Source organism: Haliotis rubra, unplaced genomic scaffold (genome assembly GCF_003918875.1).
Source record: "Haliotis rubra isolate DU_JTF1 unplaced genomic scaffold, ASM391887v1 Scf33, whole genome shotgun sequence".
NCBI classification, from domain to species: Eukaryota; Metazoa; Mollusca; class Gastropoda; order Lepetellida; family Haliotidae; genus Haliotis; species Haliotis rubra.
This window is the reverse complement of record NW_025767002.1, coordinates 999,643-1,020,202: the sequence shown is the minus strand read 5'-3', so window position 1 is coordinate 1,020,202 and position 20,560 is coordinate 999,643. Positions and strand designations below refer to the sequence as shown.

Below are 20,560 nucleotides of genomic sequence, written 5' to 3'. Positions count from 1 at the left end.
ATATACCAAAATTCTCAACCCAAAAAATCAATTTTGAGATTTGTTTTTTAAAATGGTGGAAAATTCGGTGATATTTATGTAATTTTCACAAGTGAAGAGGGCAGGGTGCACCCCTCAATTTTAATAAATAATGATAATATAATTTGTATAGTGCCCTATGTGATTTAGATACTAAAACACTCTAAGGTGCTAAACTGAACTTCTCTGGTTTTGTTGTCCTCTCTGAAAATGAATGTGGTTCTGACGAGGTTTATATTCATACTTTAATTGGAGGGTTTTTTTCTTTACTGATGAAAAAGATTAACAAGGTTGATATGTGTGTCTCCCAGGTGTGATGTGAACACTGATGACTGTGACGGCGCTCCGTGCCTCAACAATGGTGTGTGCTACGACATGATCGCTGACTACTTCTGCGACTGCAAGGTAAGTGGCTGATGTTTTACATATGTTGCCTGACAAGTCTCTTGCTTTTACAGGTTCTATCGTACTAGAGGGTACTAGGTACAGCTGTCCATAATATCAGCACTGGAGTGAGTGAGTGAGTTTAGTTTTATGCCACACTGAGCAATGTTCCAGCTAAATGGTTGAAGTCTGTAAATTGGCAAATCTGGACCAGACAATCCAGTGATCAACAGGATGAGCATTGATCTACACAACTTGAATGCAATGACATATGTCAAGCAAGTCGGCAAGCATGACCACCCAATCCTGTTAGTCGCCTCTTATGACAAGCATGGGTTGCTGACGATCAATTCTAACCCGGATCTTCATGGGTCTATCAACAGTAGTACTGTTGCCCATTATTAGATACAGATACATTATCCTCACCTGGTAAAATTAGGGGTGAATGTGAAGTTTCTCTCGGAATTCAACTTTGACTTGGACTAAAACTTGCAGGGAACTTGGTGTAGACATGTAGATCTGGGCTAATTAAGTAGTCTGGTGCCTCGCAAATACAGCTGATAAGAGTGGTGATTCTGATGATAATGATATTGATGAAGAGAAAGAATAATGAAAATGACTGAGATTGTAAGGTTGATGGTGACCCCGATGATTGCATTGATAGTGATGAATATGATAAAGGTGATTGTGATGATAGGGATGATTGTGATGACATGGATGATTGTGATGATAGGGATGATTGTGATGATAGGGATGAGGATGATTGTGATGATCAAGATGATTGTGATGATGATGATTGTCATGATGGATGATTCTGATGGGGATGATTGTGATGACATGGATGATTGTGATGACATGGATGATTGTGATGAGGGATGATTGTGATGAGGATGATTGTGATGACATGGATGATTGTGATGACATGGATGATTGTGATGACAGGGATGATTGTGATGAGGATGATTGTGATGACATGGATGATTGTGATGATCAAGATGATAGGGATGATCAAGCTGATTGTGATGATATGATGATTCTGATGAGGATGATTGTGATGACATGGATGATTGTGATGATCAAGATGATTGTGATGCTGATGATTGTCACGAGGGATGATTGTGATGAGGATGATTGTGATGACATGGATGATTGTGATGACATGGATGATTGTGATGATCGAGATGATAGGGATGATTGTGATGATCAAGATGATTGTGATGATGTGATGATTCTGATGAGGATGATTGTGATGACATGGATGATTGTGATGATGATGATGATTGTGATGATGATGATGATTGTCATGAGGGATGATTGTGATGATCAAGATGATTGTGATGATGATGATGATTGTCATGAGGGATGATTGTGATGACAGGGATGATTGTGATGACATGGATAATTGTGATGAGGATGATTGTGATGAGGATGATTGTGATGATAAGGAATGACTGAGATGACCATTATTATCCCCCGCAACGCATTTTGCAGGGGGTATTAAAATGGAATCCGTCCATGCACATTTGTCATTTCCGGAGCAGAACTCTAAAACCGTTCACTATTTCTTCACCAAACTTGGCACATACATTGATCTGGTGGTGTACTGGTGCCTTTTGGCAGTTTTGGAATTCTGAATCAAATATTTTTGGCGTTTCCATGGCAACAAGTTCGACTGACTGAAATTGGTGGTAGTGCTCTTTTCCGGAGCAGAACTCTAAAACTGTTCAATATTTCTTCACCAAACTTGGCACATAGATAGATCTGGTGGTGTACTGGTGCCTTTTGGTTGTTTTGGAATTCTGAATAAAATATTTTTGGCATTTCCATGGCAACAAGTTTGACTTAGACTGAAATTGGTGATAGTGCTCCTTTCTGGAGCAGAACTTTAAAAACCTTTCAATACTCTCCTTCCACTTTTCTATATACACACCTAAATATTTGACATAATCATAACTCGTAGACATAATCATGAAGAATATTTTGCCATTGCGGGGGATATTGATGACTTTGTCTTCTTGTGATGTTTGGGAGAGGGATGTATAGGTCCATGTTGATGTTTGGGAGAGGGATATATAGGTCCATGATGTTGATGTTTGGGAGAGGGATATATGGGTCCATGATGTTGATGTTTGGGAGAGGGATATATATGTCCATGATGATGTTTGGGAGAGGGATATATGGGTCCATGATGTTGATGTTTGGGAAAGGGATATATAGGTCCATGATGATGTTTGGGAGAGGGATATATGGGTCCATGATGTTGATGTTTGGGAAAGGGATATATAGGTCCATGATGATGTTTGGGAGAGGGATATATAGGTCCATGTTGATGTTTGGGAAAGGGATATATAGGTCCATGATGTTGATGTTTGGGAGAGGGATATATAGGTCCATGATGATGTTTGGGAGAGGGATATATGGGTCCATGATGTTGATGTTTGGGAGAGGGATATATAGGTCCATGATGATGTTTGGGAGAGGGATATATAGGTCCATGTTGATGTTTGGGAAAGGGATATAGGTCCATGATGTTGATGTTTGGGAGAGGGATATATAGGTCCATGATGATGTTTGGGAGAGGGATATATGGGTCCATGATGTTGATGTTTGGGAGAGGGATATATAGGTCCATGATGATGTTTGGGAGAGGGATATATAGGTCCATGATGTTGATGTTTGGGAGAGGGATATATATGTCCATGATGATGATGATTACAATTGTAATAACCACAAGAAAATGCTAATGTTTCAGGGAACAGGATATATAGGTCCATGTTGATGTTTGGGAAAGGGATATATAGGTCCATGATGTTGATGTTTGGGAGAGGGATATATAGGTCCATGATGATGTTTGGGAGAGGGATATATGGGTCCATGATGTTGATGTTTGGGAGAGGGATATATGGGTCCATGATGTTGATGTTTGGGAAAGGGATATATAGGTCCATGATGATGTTTGGGAGAGGGATATATGGGTCCATGATGTTGATGTTTGGGAAAGGGATATATAGGTCCATGATGATGTTTGGGAGAGGGATATATAGGTCCATGATGATGTTTGGGAGAGGGATATATGGGTCCATGATGTTGATGTTTGGGAGAGGGATATATGGGTCCATGATGATGATGTTTGGGAGAGGGATATATGGGTCCATGATGTTGATGTTTGGGAGAGGGATATATATGTCCATGATGATGATGATTACAATTGTAATAACCACAAGAAAATGCTAATGTTTCAGGGAACAGGGTTTGAAGGGAAGAACTGCGAACACAACATTGATGACTGCTGTGATTGCAGTTGTCTCAATGGCGTTACTTGCAACGACCTCATCAACGGTTTCAACTGCACCTGCCCACCAGGTAAGGCACACTGACCTACTGTCCAGGAAGCCTGAATGAATGATCCACATTAATGAGGGAACTTGTCAGAGAAGAGGAATACATTGAAGCAGTAAAGACAAACATGGAACTGACATTCATCCTCAAACCTGGATACCACTTTACTTGAATTTAATAAAAAAAAATAATTTTAATTTATGCACCAATACACCTAACTTCTGTAGAAATGGCAAAAAAAATTAAAACATAAAAAAACAATTTGCCTGAAGGTGTATAAATGTTCTTAGGGAAAACTTCTCATTCAGAATTTATTTTTATTATGTTTTTCTGTATTTATAATATATCTATCAATGCTCATGCTGTTGATCACTTGATTGTCTGGTCCGTCTCAATTATTTCCATATAGCTGGAATATTACTGAGTGGCATTAAACAACAAACAAACAAACATGTAACTGATCTATTTGTACAATTTTCCCAACTGTTTCAGGCTATAGCGGAAGTCGGTGTGAGATTGACAACAACGAGTGCAGCTCCAACCCATGTAAAAATGGTGGCCGATGTGAGAACCTCCCAGCTGAATACGAGTGTATCTGCCAGGTGAGCTTACGCTGACAGAATCATGCTTGACATTTACTAATAGCTCACCCGTGAAGATCCGGGTTAGAATTGATCTTCAGCAACCCATGTTTGTCATAAGAGGCGACTAATGGGATCGGGTGTCCTCGTATCCCAATTGCGTAGATCGATGCTCATGCTGTTGATCACTGGATTGTCTGGTGTAGATGCTAACACAGTTATCAAGCAAGTCACTTATTCATAAAAAAAAATCTTCTATGTAGTAGTTGATTGGTCATAGCGTACAAAGAGTTATCTCCCTTCTTCTGCAGCCGGGCTACACAGGTGTGAACTGTGAGACTGAAATTGATGAGTGTGAAGCTGAGCCGTGTGAAAATGGCGGCACCTGCAGTGATCTTGTCAACGACTACCGGTGTGATTGTAGCTCAGGTCAGTATGACAAACAATATAACTATTACACTCTCCAAAAACTCTTCCAGCAAATCTGATCTTTCATATGAAGGAAGAACTGACACGTAATATTTACCAGGGCTGACTACTGAGGGGGAATCAACTATTGCAGTAGCTATTGTCTATGGCAACATTATTGCGATAGCGATAGTCTATTGCAACCAACTATTGCAATAGTTTCTTTCTTCTTGAATTGACTGACTGACTGAGTTTGGTTTTACGCCGCTTTTAGCAATGTTCCAGCAACATCACGGCGGGGGACACCAGAAATTGGCTTCACACATTGTACCCATGTGGGGATTCGAACCCGGGTCTTCGGAGTGACGAGTCAACGCTTTAACCATTAGGCTACCCCACCGCCCTTCTTGAATTGTCTCCTTTGAAGTCATTTCCCAAATGAATGTATAGTTTATATGAAATAGAAACAGGTTGAAGTAGTTTCAGTCTCTTTTAATAACTGACAAGAAACTTGAAACTCAGATCAAGTAAACAGTTAAAACATAAACTCATTGAAGCTGCAAGTCTGTACCCAAACATCCTGTATCTTGTGCTGCTCATTTATCAACGGAAGTCAATTACTATCCATAGTCACATATACTAGTACTATCGATGCATCGATAGTTTTTCATTTCTACCATTGATTAATTGCTATTGGAGAATGAACAATTCCAATCCATCGATAGTTCGAAGCATCGTTACAGCCCTATTGTAAACCAATAGTGTGTGTTTTCTGCAAATTCATTGGTCGAGAAACCTTGTCGAACATAGTTCGATTCCCTGAATTACAAAAGCCGAATAACAGCCCAATGATACATAAGAATATGCACTACTTTCATTTGAACTGAACAGAATCGTTAGGGATCATTTTGTTTTATATTTCTGTGAAACTGTGTTTTGTTTTGTTCAGTTTATATAAAGCCACACTGTGCATATTCTACGATATATTCATATATATATTTTACCTGTCAGTTTGGTACAGGTAGGTTAAAAAAGAGAAGTATTACATACTTTGTTTGTTTCTGTGATTTTAATTGATCAGTCAAATCCATCAAGTATCTGCAAGTCCAAATATGTGTCCAAATGTATCTTGTAATTATTGACACCTCCAAAACAACAAACCTAGTATAAAAAGATATGAAGTATGAAATCTCAAGCAATCATATTTACAACTTGTAAAAGAACATAAAGAACTATCAAATATTTTTAAGTGAATAATCATAATATACATGATAGATACAAATATATTGACAGTAGCAGGTGACCTCATCTATATGAAGGGGCGGTGGGGTAGCCCAGTGGTTAAAGCGTTCGCTCGACACACCGAAGACCCGGGTTCAATTCCCTACATGGGTACAATGTGTGAAGCCCATTTCTGGTGTCCCCTGCCGTGATATTGCTGGAATATTGCTAAAAGCGGTATAAAACTAAACTCACTCACTCACTCTCCTATATGAACACTACCAAGTCAGCTGTCGTTCATTTCCAGCTGAAGGTCAGTATGTTGCAGTTACAGAGAGTTACAGAACATGATTTATAGAATTTTATAATATGAGGCACTCTCTTCATCAGCTGAATTTCAACAAATATAACTTCAGTCTTTAAATAATGTCACGATTATTGCAGGTTTTGACGGACGAAACTGTGAGATCAACAAAGATGACTGTGACCCATACCCTTGCTCCACACAGGGTACCTTGGAATGTATTGATGGTGTTGATGAGTTCACGTGTGACTGTCTGCCCTTGTGGACAGGTAAGAGAGTGGTGGATACTGCATGACCATTCTACTTATGTTTTTATCATGTATGATGAATATACAGGACAGCAATAGGCTGTGCATGTGGTATTTATTTATTGTAGCATTATATTATTATCATCATTATTCTCTCTCATTGTTATTATTACATTTAATCTTACCATTGTTTTTAGATTTAATATTTTATCATTAAAAACTTTGTATTATCATCATAAAACCTCTATTATTATTATTGCTGTGTTGTTTTTTATTGCAGTATTACTTTTAGAATTCTATTATTATGAAAATCATTGTCATCATTATCATTATCATTCAACTCTGGAACATGCTGACGAGTATGTGAATTTCCAGGCACTTTCTGTGAGACTCAGCTAGATGCCTGCCAGACCGAAAAGCCCTGTGCCAGTGGCGCCACATGTGTTCCAAACGGAGACACATTCACATGCTCTTGTCCTCCAGACTACACAGGAACCCTCTGCTCTGTGAGTACAAAAGTTTCCTGAAGTCAGGAGCGAGTGAGTGATTATAGTTTTATGGCATTTTTAACAGTATTCCAGCAATATCATAAGCCAACATCAATGTTGCATACAAAACTTGCAAAACTTGGAAGAACACAGACACATGACCCTTTTGTGCATTTTATGCAAGAAGTATCTCTGAAATGTCATGACAAAGAATATAAGTTGTTTTCCATAAAAAGTGTCATGTGTCATCTTCAGCCATTCTGTTTAAACATAAATTCATATTATGAGAGTCTGTGTGACTGTGCAAAGTTGAATGTTGGTTGAATGTTGGTTGAATGTTGGTTGAATGATGTTGAGTGTAGGTTGAATGATGTTGAATGTTGGTTGAATGATGTTGAATGTTGGTTGAATGATGTTGAGTGTAGGTTGAATGATGTTGAGTGTAGGTTGAATTATGTTGAATGTTGGTTGAATGATGTTGAGTGTAGGTTGAATGATGTTGAGTGTAGGTTGAATGATGTTGAGTGTAGGTTGAATGATGCTGAGTGTAGGTTGAATGATGTTGAATGTAGGTTGAATGGCAGCTGTTAATTTTAAACCTGGTTCTAAGAGTTTCCAGGGCTTTGGTCATGGTTTTTGGTTTCAAAAATTGCAGTGTTCCTTTATAAATGCAATTTTGGTCAAACAAGGTTGTTTTCACTGGCAGATGGGTACCATCTTTAATTGTACATTTATGTAAATAGAGACATTCTAGAGATGTATATTCCTCAGGGAGCTGAGTATGTTTGTTGAATGCACACTGATCCATTGACCTTAGAATTAGCTGTGTATTGATGCAGCATGTTTAAAGCATCAGTGTGGGAAAAGATGCAGACATATTTGTTGTATGTATTTATAATCATCTAGTTGTAATGATACACTTGTGACTTAATTCTAGGTGACGTGAAATTGGGTTTAAAGTCGTGCTTGAGAATATTTCGCTCATATGACAACGTGCATGCGTGTGTATGTGTATGTGCGGCTGCTTGTACTAGCCCAGACTTAAGCTGGTTATATAGTGCTAGCCCACTGAGATACCATGCCGCAGTGAAGCATGAATACCCCACTCAGACACAGTATACTGACTCCGAGCCGACGGTTCTTGGTGTACCCATTAATACCGAGAGCCAGACAGGGACCAACAAGTACCATATTTTAACGTCTTTTGGTATGACGCGGTCAGGGTTCGAACCCTCGACCTTCCGCTCTCCGGGCGGATGCTCTAACCACTACACCACGGAGGTGGTCCTTAATTCTAGGATTCATATATTTTAAAAAAATGTTTTAAATAATCACAAGACTACACCTAACTAACTTTGACTGTTACAGTGAGGGTTGATGGTTGAGAAACGCCATTACAATTATATCAAATAAACAATTGCACAAAGTCAGTTTTTGTCAGAAATGTCTGTATTCATTTATATTTAATGATCAAGATGCCATCACATATTGTTCCTATTTAAGGAATTAATCCCACCCAGCCCAAACCACTTGACATTATCTACACCTCTCAGAATCACTGGACTCTTCTTTCATCCACAGACAAAGATTGACAACTGTGCCTCCAAGCCGTGTCTGAACAACGCCACCTGCATTGACGGCACCTACAACTACACCTGCAACTGTTCCTCTGGGTTCCTCGGCCGCAACTGTGAAGTCAACATTGACGAGTGCGAGTCGGACCCCTGTCACAATGGTGGCATCTGTAACGACATCATCGATGGATTTACATGCAGGTGCTCAATTATGTAGTTAAATATTAGCCACTTTTGATTATTTATAAGAGTTAGTTCAAATATCAGTTTTAGTGCCATCTGAAAAAAGAGGATAAGAATGAATGCATTAAAAGCCATGTTAAAAATATTGTTCAGTTATGGTATGGGGTAAACATAGGGCAAGTATAGTCTGTTTGCAGTGAAAACGTACTAATGAATTTCACTTTAAACAAAAAAGTAAATCAAATAAAGTGAAATTAAGATTTTGAATCCTCATAATTTTACCTTGCCAATTGAACATTTAAATCTCAAAATTGTATTTAAATTAGGATAAAAGTTGTTTAACAAACGATCATAGATTCAAATCGCTATTACTGGTTTGTATTACAATGGTGTAAGTGCAGTAGTTGGAACAGTGAAACAAATGCACGTGCGGTACGTGAAGAGCGTTAACGTATAACAACCCTTGTCGTATTCGGTGTTTCATTTGATGTGCATAGCTCCTTGTAATACAAACCAATAATAGCCATGCGAGACTATGATCGTTTGTTAAACAACTTTTATCCTAAGTCGAATAAAATTCTGAGATTGAAATGTTCAATTGGCAAGGTAAAATCATTAGGATTCGCAGTCTCAATTTCACTTTATTTGCTTTACCTTTTGGTTTAAACTGACATTCATCGGTACGTTTTCACTACAAACAGACTATAGTCTCTGAGGAGACCCATGATGATCTGGGTGAGAAAAGGTCTTCAGCAATTCCTGTTTGTCATAAGAGTGAGTGAGTGAGTTGGGTTTTACGCCACATTTATCAATATCCTAGCAATATCACGGCGGGGGACACCAGAAATGGGCTTCACACATTGTGCCCATGTGGGGATTCAAACCCGGATCGTCAGCGTGACGAGTCGACGCTTTAACCATTAGGCTACCCCACCGCCCCTGTTTGTCATAAGAGGCAACTAATGGGATCTGATGGTCAGGCTCACTGACTTGGCTGATTCTTGTCGTCATATCTCAGCTCTGCAGATTGATGCTCACCATGTCAACCACTAGTTTGTCTGGTCCAGACTCATATATTTACAGACTGCCGTCATTTAGCTGGAATACTGTATATTGTGTGGCGTTAAAAAAACAACAACCCAAAACTCTAGCCCCAGGTACTCTCTTGGCCCACTCTGGATGTTGATGTATGGATGTTGAGCAGTCTGAGTCAACAATGATAATATTGATGCTTTTATTAAGTTCCAGTATGGTTTTGTGATAATTGATTACAATCAGAGATTAATCTATCACCCTTTTCAGAAACAATCTTCATTGTCAGTCGATTTTGTAGAAAAGTCAGAATTTCCACTCAATAACCGGTATATATGTTACAGTCAGATTGTGAAATCAGTCATTTTGTGAAATGACTAAAAAATGTCAGTCGTTTCGTGAAATAACTAAGAGGGTCAGCCATTCAACTATCCCTACTGCTCATTCTCTTTCTTCCTGGGATAACCTTGGCATTCTCTCTGTGTGACTTTATGTGCAGTGATATTGCAGTGGTGGACAGGCCATTTATACTGATTTTTCGCACGATCTTTCCCATGTATCCGACTAAGACATGTGTTTCGTATTTCTGAGAGTTGGGGCCACTAAATGCGTTTTGGCCATTTGTTTCGTGCAATCACGAACATTGGCAATAGTTATCAAGCACATTTACATTAAATTTGATGGAAACATCCAAACCTATTTATATGGCCAATAGCGAAATGGCTGATCTTCTTAGTCATTTCATGAAATGACTGAAATTTGTAGTCATTTCACGAAATGACTGATTTCACAATCTGACTGTAACATATATAAGATACAAGCAGTGATACATTTTCATTTAAGAAATAACATTTTCAGTAATAGAAGCATGAATTTGACAGGTTATATTTTTAAATATACAGCATATTTGTAACAAAATATGATCTGTGATTGGAAAAGAATCCAATTAAAAGATCAGAAAGACCAGACCAGTTAACAACTATGTTTACTCCAGTCTCCAACAAAAGAAACTGTTGAATTTAACAGGAAAAAATATACAACAGGATGCAATCACAACATTTTTGCAATGCATCTGTGCCTGCTGTATGCATTGTGTTTATTGTGTCATGTTTATTGTGTTGTGTTCTTGCAGCTGTTTACCTGGTTTTAATGGCACCCAGTGCGAGAGTGATATAGACGACTGTGCCAGCATGCCCTGTCATAATGGAGGAACGTGTAGGGATCTGGTCAATGACTTCGAGTGTGACTGTGTCAGAGGTGAGTGTCAAAGTCATAATGAGACACTGGACATTTACAACTTTATATGACACAATAGTGTGGTCATTTTTAGAATATTGATCTTGTAAATAGGGAATGAATAACATGTGATGCCTCGTGCTTTTACATGGGTTTGAAAAATATGCCCCAAATTTGCTGTAAGAAGTTTACAAATATACTGTTAAAAACATTAAGGTCACCTTTTATATTTTTTTTCTCATTACTCATTAGGCCAGACCAATTTTATTTCTTGTTTCACGGATTCGCCTGTCATTTTTTTTCAAGAATAAGACAAAAAATTAAAATTAATTTTCCCCACTCAAAAAATAAATTCCTAATGTTTTTATTGGCCAGAAATGTAAACTTACAAGAAAAATGTTTTTTTAGATGTTTCTTGCCCCATAAACACTTCATAAATTGCCAAAAGTAAAATACTTTGAGTATTTAGAAGGAATATTACTTTGACTGGTGATTTTATTTTCATTTTTTTTTTTCCTCCTGCCTTTAGGTTTTCTGAGGACAAAAATCCATAAAACAAGAAATAAAATTGGTCTGGCCTTACTAATAGTTTTGTATTTTACAATGTCAATATCCATAATATGTTTTAGATTTATTGATATCATTGAGTATTTCAGAAACAATGTAGGGACTTGAGGCAGCCTAGAAGCTTCATGGTTGAAACATTTACTGGGCATGCCAAACACCTTGGTTTGATTCCCTACATAGTTTCAATATGTGAAGCCCATTACTGGTGTCACCCACCATATTTCAGTTATATTGCTACGAACAGTGTAAAACAATCCTCACTCACTGACTCCAGTTTCCAGGCATCAGTACTTAACATCCCCAAAACTGAAAGCAAAAAATGTCCATCACCAAATTTACACTTTTGTGTATATATGTTGTATCTTTTGATTTTAACCTAAAAGTATCCGATGTGAAAACAATGTTTGTTACCATCCAGGGTATACAGGCAAGTCATGTGAGACAGAGATTGACGAATGTGCTGTCAAGCCCTGTAAAAACGGAGGGACATGTGTTGACGGTATTGGAACATTTGAGTGTGAATGTCTGGAAGAGTTTGAAGGGGAGCTGTGCGAGACGGCCATCGATGACTGTGTCTTCAATAACACCTGTCTGAACGGCGCCACCTGTGTTGACGGATGGAGGAGCATCACCTGCATCTGTCCACCGCTGTTCGGAGAGGAAGACTGTGGGAAAGGTCAGTAACATCTGTGTTGAATTGATCAAGTTTGTTTACTCGTTGATTGTTATAGAATTTTGATAAGAACACACACCTTAATTTGAAACAAACGAGATTAGAGATTCAGAACCTGAACCTGAGGATATTCAAGATTTGATTCATTTAGGACATGACAGAGTCTTTGAATGGCATTTAGAAGTGATACACATAAAGGCAAGAATTTGATTGATGTCAACTATATTCTTACTCCTTGAATGAATGATGAAGGAATAAGAATATACTTGAAACGTCGTGTCCATCACAATAAAGAAGTTGATATCCATCAAATTCTTGCTTCTATCATTACAGTTCGGGAAGGAGAGATATATGTCTTCTTTGAGTGGCATTTTAGAAATTGGGAAGTACGATATCTACAAACTTTTTGGACAACTTCTTTTCTTACATGAGTGCGATGTTTTGATGCAGGAAGCTTGACAATGGTACAAGAATCTCATTTAATAAAAGAAATTTAAATTTTGATGTTTCTGTTACTGTTTCAGAGAAGTCTGATGACTATGACCTTCACTGCCAAGGTCAGAATGGATCATATAATAATAATTAATGAAATTGTTATCCACAGAGAAGTTTATCAATATTGTGTGAACTGCCTCAAGTTTACGTCGGCACCAACCTGACCGAACTCACTCTCTGTGTCTGGGTCAGGTTCGGGCAACTTGGCGGCAACAGCACTTTCCTGACATTAATGGAGATTAACAAGTATGTGGCTTGTAAAATTTGCATGTATTTGTGTCTGTGTGGTTCTGAGTTTGAGTTTGCTTGTTGTAATAGCCGAGAATCGGGATCATTGGGTCAGGTTCCATGACTTGGTTGCTTTGCGTGTCAATGTATCCCAATAGCATGGAATATTGGTCATAACGTCAATCACTGGTTTTTCTGGTTCAGACTGTCTGCAGAATTATGTTTAACAACAAAGAAACGAATAATGTGTGCTTTTCTGTTCATCCTTATAGACCATGTTGATTTGTTTTCAAGAATGACATCCATCTTTCTGTTCACTCATAAACTATAGTTGATTTTTTATGTGAAAAATGATTTTTTCATTTAACCCATTGTACCCATGTGTGGATTCGAACCCAGTTCTTCGGCGTGACGAGCCAACGCTTTAACCACTAGGCTACCCCACCGCCCATTTAACACATGTCCTTAGTGTAACTATTATTATTATTTTTGTCTGATAATCAGCATCTTGAAGTCTGTCAGTTGAAGTTCACCTTTTCCTATTGCTTAAAATAGAATGACTACAGCTTTTATATTTTCCTTATTGTTGCTGATTAAAGAATTCTTGATATGACTAATTAACCAATGTTTTCTTTCAGACAAAATGAAGAAACTGGTGATGAAGGAGGCAGAGCCATGGTGGAATTATCTGGTAACCAGGCAACCATTGACCTTTTCAATGACCTTGACACTGTTGAAGTTGACCTTGTTAGCAATGATGGTGTGTGGCACCATGTGTGTTTCTGGTGGACTTCTGGGGAATGGAACTTGTGGAAGGATGGTGAGCTGCAAGAGAGTGGCAGTTCCTATGGCAACAACAGAAACCTCCCACAATGGTAAAATATTTTCTCATCATCACCGTTATTTCTACTCTTACAATCCAGTCATAATTAAATATGATAAATTTTGATATAACTAGATAAACACTTTATCATAAATTCAGAGTGATATTGTCTTAAGCTCATTAGTCTAGAAATGTGTGAAAGAAATGTCCAGATAAACAGTGAGTGAGTGAGTTAAGTTTTACGTTGCACTCCAGCTATATTCCAGCTATAATGAGCAGTTTGTAAATAAGCAAGTCTGGACCAGACAATCCAGTGATCTATGCAATTTGGAACCGATGACATGTGTCAACCAAATCAGCAAGCCTCACCACCCGATCCCGTTAGTCACCTCTTACGACAAGCATGGGTTACTGAAGATCAATTCTAACCCAGATCTTCATGGGTTCCAGATAAACATGGTTCCACTGTATGGGGAATCTCTTGGACATTTTTGTGCTAAAGGGCTGATGTAGTTATATCTTGTGTCCAGGCTTCAAGTCATCGCTGGTCAGAAGTTTGAGGCCGATGACGATGACGACCAGTTCCGCGGAGAAGTGAGCCAGGCAAATGTCTACAGCTCCATCCTCAACGAATCCATCATCCAGACGATGGCTGCCAACTGTAGCGGTCTCCGGCTGGCCGGTGACATCTACAACTGGGTCATCTTTGGGGACTACATCCGTAACGACGTCATCATCGTGGAACCAGGACTGTGTGGGGAATCTGATTGTCCTCCAGGCTACAGAGGAACATACTGTGACATCAAGATTGGTAAATATGTCAAAATATTGTCTCTGTTCCTTAAAAGAATACTTTGAACAATATATCTAGTCACTCAAAACAAATGAGATTCTGATCAAGCTGTTTTGGAATTCTTTTCTTCCAATCAGTAACATGCTTTCATTTTAACATAGTTTTAGAGCCTCTTGCAGTTTATTGTGCACAAAGTTGATGCTACAATCTAAAACTTGGTTTGGGTCAAAATTTGTGCATGGCATCATTTATAGGAAACTTGTACACAAAGCTACAGGGTTAGGACAGCTGACATTGAAATGGGAATTTGATCTAAATCAGCAACCTACATGCTTATGAGGCAATTAAGAGAATTGATGGGTCTGGATTTTTGTTTTGGTTTAATTAGGTATCCAGTTACTTGATTGATGTTAATCACTTAATCGTCTGGTCGAGTCTAAATTATTTACAGACTTGTCATACAGCTGAAATATTGTTGAGTGTGTTGTTGAGCAAAAACGCCAGAAAAACAGTGGACCTAGTACAGTTTTGGCCAACCCTGGCTGTTTCCTCCAATGACACGTTGTCTGTGCTGTCACTTCCCCATCTGTGTTGCAGACAAGTATCCCCCCGAGGTAGAGTACTGTCCAGAGGACATCCTAGTGGTCAGCCGCGACAACCGTCTCAGCGTAGTGGAGTGGGAGGAACCGGTCTTCACTGACGATGTTGGAGTTGTAAACATAGAGCAGACGCATCGATCAGGTAAGGCAGGCGTTGTTGTCGTGTGGAAGTTGAGTTATAAGAGATTGGATTGGCACTGTTTTCTGGTAGTTATGGGAGATTCAACAGTAAAACTAGGCTCCAACAAACTGAAAAATGGAAAGACAGTCTTTGTGTTCCAAATGTAGAAATATTGTTTAGAACTCACAAAACCATTGTTGTGAAATAGATGTGCTGTGTGAGATGCTGAATTTGACCTTTATTCTGGAAAACTGCTAAACTGAGGGTAACTTCTACATTTGGGAGGGGCAGTGGTGGGGTAGCCTAATGGTTAAAGCGTTGGCTCGTCACGCTAAAGACCCGGGTTCGAATCCCCACATTGGCACAATGTGTGAAGCCCATTTCTGGTGTCCCCCGCCGTGATGTTGCTGGAATATTGCTAAAAGTGGCGTAAATCCAAACTCCGTCAGTCAGTCTACATTTGGGATTATGCTTTCTTAGTAAAGTACAGATTCTAGTACTTTTAGGGGTTGAGGCCTATTCAGAATTTGAACCCACACTCTCAGAATGAAGCTCCTAATTGCCAGCACCCACTCAGCAACCGAGCTTCCACAAAAATGGAAGTCTGACAACTTATAGTCCCGGCCCTGATTTCTTGAAATGAACTTAAGTCTGAGTTTTGACTTCAGTTAGAGTTTTTACTCAAATTTGAGAAAATGCATTTCCCAGAATGAACTGAAATCGATATGAAACTCAAACATAGTAGACAATTTGAGTTTGGTGGATAGATTACTAAGTTATTTGGGCTTTTTTATTTTAAAAGTGCAGTTGAGTTAAAAATACAGCTGTTTCAAATTGTCGAACTCAGTTTGAAATTTGAGTAAAAACTTTAAGTTTGTTTCGAGATATCGGGGCCAGATCACGTACATTGTGTCCCCTTGACAAGTGTAACATATGACACCTGTGACAACATTCTGAATTGCATTGTGGATTCATTGCATAAACTGAGGTTAAGGACATGCGAAATGTTATTTGCAGGTCAGACCTTCGCGTACGGGGAGTACATCGTCAGCTACGTCGCCTATGACGCAGAAAACAACTCAGCGGAATGTGAATTTGACATCATAGTCAAGCGTGAGTACCATCTTCATCCCCTCCAACACTAACTATTTATAATTCTGCTGTGTTCTCTTTTTTCTTTTTTACACCGCAATCGGGAAAATTCCAGCTATATGGCGGTGGTCAGTAAATAATCGAGTCTGGACCAGCCAATCCAGTGATCAACAGCATAAGCATCAGCAACTGGGATCCGATGACGTGTGCCAACCAAATCAGCGAGCCTGACCACCCGATCCTGTTAGTCGCATCTTATGAAAAGCATGGGTTACTGAAGATCAATTCTAACCCAGATCTTCACGGATTCTTTGTTCTCTAAGCATCAGTCCGGCCTAACATCAAGGTGTCAATTATATATTTTCAGCGTTTGACTGCGTTGAACCCCCTTCTCCCCTGAATGGTGGCAAGGCGTGTCGGGCGTGGCAGCATGGACACTACTGTTCCATTGCATGCTTCCCCAACTATGAGTTCGTGGAATTTCCTCCCCCGTTCTACCGCTGTGGCAAGGAAGGATTCTGGGACCCACCGCGAGGCAGCCCTTTCCTGTTTCCATCATGTGCAAGTGAGTACAGTTGATACTATAGTGTTCCCTTTTGGGAGGGTATACTACTCAAATGTATACTACTCAAAACACATCAAAGAACACCCAATTCATTTATATTAGGCCAGACCAATTTTATTTCGTGCTTTACAGACTTTTGTCCTCAGAGAACCTAAGGCATGAGGGAAATAAAAGAAAAGAAATCACCAGTCATGGCAAAACCCACATGAGTTTCCATGTTAACTCTTTTGGTTTGTTTATATCAACTAAAAATAAGTTGAGTGAGTTTAGGTTTCACACAGATTTCAAGAGTATTATATCACATTAACATTATGATTTTATTTTTTGAGCGGAAAATTTAATTAATTTTTTTCTTATTCTAGAAAAAATATGACCAGCGGATCCATAAAACAAGAAACAAAATTGGTCTGGCCTTGCTATAGTTAACCTGTCAGAGTAACATGAAAAAGTCATGACATGTCAGGGCTAAATAACTAGTATTGTGTATACTTCAACTTCTTTTCATGAGTATATTTTGATCATGACCCTTCCATGCTTCTGGAATGTCTTTTACTATATTTCATTCTGTTTTTAGTTTTGTTTTGTTTCTTTAACATTAGAGTTGAAATTAACATTAACAATAAGGGGAAACGTGATGACAAAACAGAATAATCCTATTCTCTATAGTTTTGATACAAGTAGGGCATCTAAATAGATTCAGCAAGGACAGTGAAGGACCAGCTTTTGGCTCAGCAGTCTAGCTTTCCAACATCAATTTGTCTATTTTTTGTCTAAATGTTTCTGATATATGACAATCAGCTCAACTGTTAATGATAATTACACTTAGAATTATTTTTACCAGAGCATGACTTAGCAATAAATTGTAGTCAGGAAAGTAGTACTTGGTCATTACTATGAAGTAGCCAATAGTGGACCTAGAGTTTTATCTCTCACCTATTTCATACAAGTTATTCTACATAAGTTTATCACTAATAAGTGTTTAATAAATTCAAATATTTTACATGGAGTAAATTACAACTTCTGAACCTAGGCATCAGATGTGCACCAGACAATGGAGCACTGTCTTGCTAGAAATATACACGATGCCCTTCTGTTTCCGTGCCCTACCCTCCAGCATCCTTGGAGGAGGAGTAGACTTCAGTGGCCCACAGTTCCTAGAAATATACACGATGCCCTTCTGTTTCAGTGCCCTACCCTCCAGCCTCCAGCATCCTGGGAGGAGGAGTAGACTTCAGTGGCCCACAGTCCCTAGAAATATACACGATGCCCTTCTGTTTCAGTGCCTTACCCTTCAGCCTCCAGCATCCTGGGAGGAGGAGTAGACTTCAGTGGCCCACAGTCCCTAGAAATATACACGATGCCCTTCTGTTTCAGTGCCCTACCCACCAGCCTCTAGCATCCTTGGAGGAGGAGTAGACTTCAGTGGCCCACAGTCCCTAGAAATATACACGATGCCCTTCTGTTTCAGTGCCTTACCCTCCAGCCTCTAGCATCCTTGGAGGAGGAGTAGACTTCAGTGGCCCACAGTCCCTAGAAATATACACGATGCCCTTCTGTTTCAGTGCCCTACCCACCAGCCTCTAGCATCCTGGGAGGAGGAGTAGACTTCAGTGGCTCACAGTTCCTAGAAATATACACGATGCCCTTCTGTTTCAGTGCCCTACCCACCAGCCTCTAGCATCCTTGGAGGAGGAGTAGACTTCAGTGGCTCACAGTTCCTAGAAATATACACGATGCCCTTCTGTTTCAGTGCCCTACCCACCAGCCTCCAGCATCCTGGGAGGAGGAGTAGACTTCAGTGGCCCATAGTCCCTAGAAATATACACGATGCCCTTGTTTCAGTGCCGTACCCACCAGCCTCTAGCATCCTTGGAGGAGGAGTAGACTTCAGTGGCCCACATTTCCTAGAAATATAGACGATGCCCTTCTGTTTCAGTGCCCTACCCACCAGCATCCAGCATCCTTGGAGGAGGAGTAGACTTTAGTGGCCCACAGTGTACCGAGGCATTCAAGAGTCAGCTCAGAGATCGATTCATCGCTATCATGCGACAGCTGGACGCGCGTATCGGCCTGTGTACACCGGAGGAGTGTTCGTATGATGACATCAACGTGGACTGTGGCAACCGGAGGAGGAGAGACACCTCCTCAAATGTCGTGTTCCATGTGTCCTTTTCAGTTAATCTGTCAGCAAATGGGTGAGGAGGCGATTATATAATCAGATGTTTAAATCTGGATGCTAGTATAAATCTTTCCTAGAATCTGAATCTGAATATGGGATCTGATCCCGAATCTGGATCTCACATTCACACCGTCCCTCACACTCACGTTGAAACTGACATTCAATCACAGTGGCACTCACACTCAGGCTTATGCTGTAGCTTACACTCTAGACCCGAGAACATCCGGGTTTGAATTGATCTTCAGTAACCCATGCTTGTTGTAAGAGGTGACTAACGGGATCGGGTGGTCAGACCTGCTGACTTGGTGGACACATGTCATTGAATCCCAGTTGCGTAGGTCAATGCTCATGCTGTTGATCACTGGATTGTGTGATCCAGACTGGATTATGTACAGACTGATGCCATATAGCGGAATAACAAACAAATACACACACATTGATTACCTCTGTTTGTGTTTCTCTCTCGCCCTCTCCCTCTTGCTCTTGCTCTCTCTCTCTCTCTTGGGCAGCACCTAAATGCCAATCCCTCTGTAACTTGAAATTTATTGAGAACCTGAAAATTTTCATCCAATATCTTTCATTACCTTCATCCATGATGAACACTGAACATGTGTCAGAACACTGAATAACTTCTATTAACTTTCAGTAACGCTCTAGAGAACGAGGGTGATGCGTACATAACTGAAGAGCTGGAAAACACAGTGAAGCGTGGCGAGTTCAACTTCATGAACTTCTCGGCTGACGTGACGACCCTGAGCGTGAATGTGGAGCTGCAGTGTCTGGCGGGACAGGCTCTGACCACCATCAACCAGACCAAGAAAGTCTGCTGTATGTATAACACTGGACAATGTCAGGACTGGTCACTGACATTCATCAAATATCTTTCAACATATATCTCATTTTGTAAAATAGATCTACAAGAAAAATATGGAAGTAACATCCAAAACGAGCCTAGAACTGAACTTAACTTCCCACTGTTGAGGCAATCTAGACTTGCCACATCATTCTAGACTTCTGTTGGACTTTTTCAATAATGTATTCACAAGGGTGAGTTGTGTTGAGGTGAATTAGATTGTGTTGAGTGAAGTTATGATATGTTGAGTTGAGGTACAATATGTGTTGAGCTGACATTTCTTTCAGCTGAGTCAGGATGTGTGGATTTGAATAACAATGTCCTGAGCTGACTTATGATGTCTTGAGCTATGTTATGATGTGTTGAGATGCCTTGAGCTTGTCAGATGTGTTGAGTTGCAATGTCTTGAGCTGAATTACGATGTGTTCAGCTGAATTACGATGCATTGAGTGGTGTTACGATGTGTTGAGTTGCAATGTCTTGAGCTAAATTACGATGTGTTCAGCTTGATGCATTGAGTGGTGTTACGATGTTGAGTTCAGCTGAGCTATTACGA

The 20,560-nt window shown here is 39.6% G+C and overlaps 1 protein-coding gene across 1 annotated transcript in view; it reads left to right on the top strand.

Annotated features, from left to right (window-relative positions):
• The window catches only part of LOC124284103, a 156,665-nt gene that overhangs the window by 113,514 nt on the left and 22,591 nt on the right, over window positions 1-20,560 (top strand). The window contains exons 46-63 of the mRNA XM_046720161.1: window positions 330-423; window positions 3,645-3,765; window positions 4,234-4,343; window positions 4,634-4,751; window positions 6,396-6,524; window positions 6,879-7,009; window positions 8,573-8,766; window positions 10,913-11,037; window positions 12,002-12,259; window positions 12,781-12,826; window positions 12,875-12,997; window positions 13,618-13,854; window positions 14,333-14,613; window positions 15,193-15,336; window positions 16,333-16,428; window positions 16,775-16,972; window positions 18,909-19,167; window positions 19,798-19,979. Of these exons, the coding sequence (XP_046576117.1) occupies window positions 330-423; window positions 3,645-3,765; window positions 4,234-4,343; window positions 4,634-4,751; window positions 6,396-6,524; window positions 6,879-7,009; window positions 8,573-8,766; window positions 10,913-11,037; window positions 12,002-12,259; window positions 12,781-12,826; window positions 12,875-12,997; window positions 13,618-13,854; window positions 14,333-14,613; window positions 15,193-15,336; window positions 16,333-16,428; window positions 16,775-16,972; window positions 18,909-19,167; window positions 19,798-19,979 (2,846 nt within the window). The remainder of the gene's footprint in view (window positions 1-329; window positions 424-3,644; window positions 3,766-4,233; window positions 4,344-4,633; window positions 4,752-6,395; window positions 6,525-6,878; window positions 7,010-8,572; window positions 8,767-10,912; window positions 11,038-12,001; window positions 12,260-12,780; window positions 12,827-12,874; window positions 12,998-13,617; window positions 13,855-14,332; window positions 14,614-15,192; window positions 15,337-16,332; window positions 16,429-16,774; window positions 16,973-18,908; window positions 19,168-19,797; window positions 19,980-20,560) is intronic.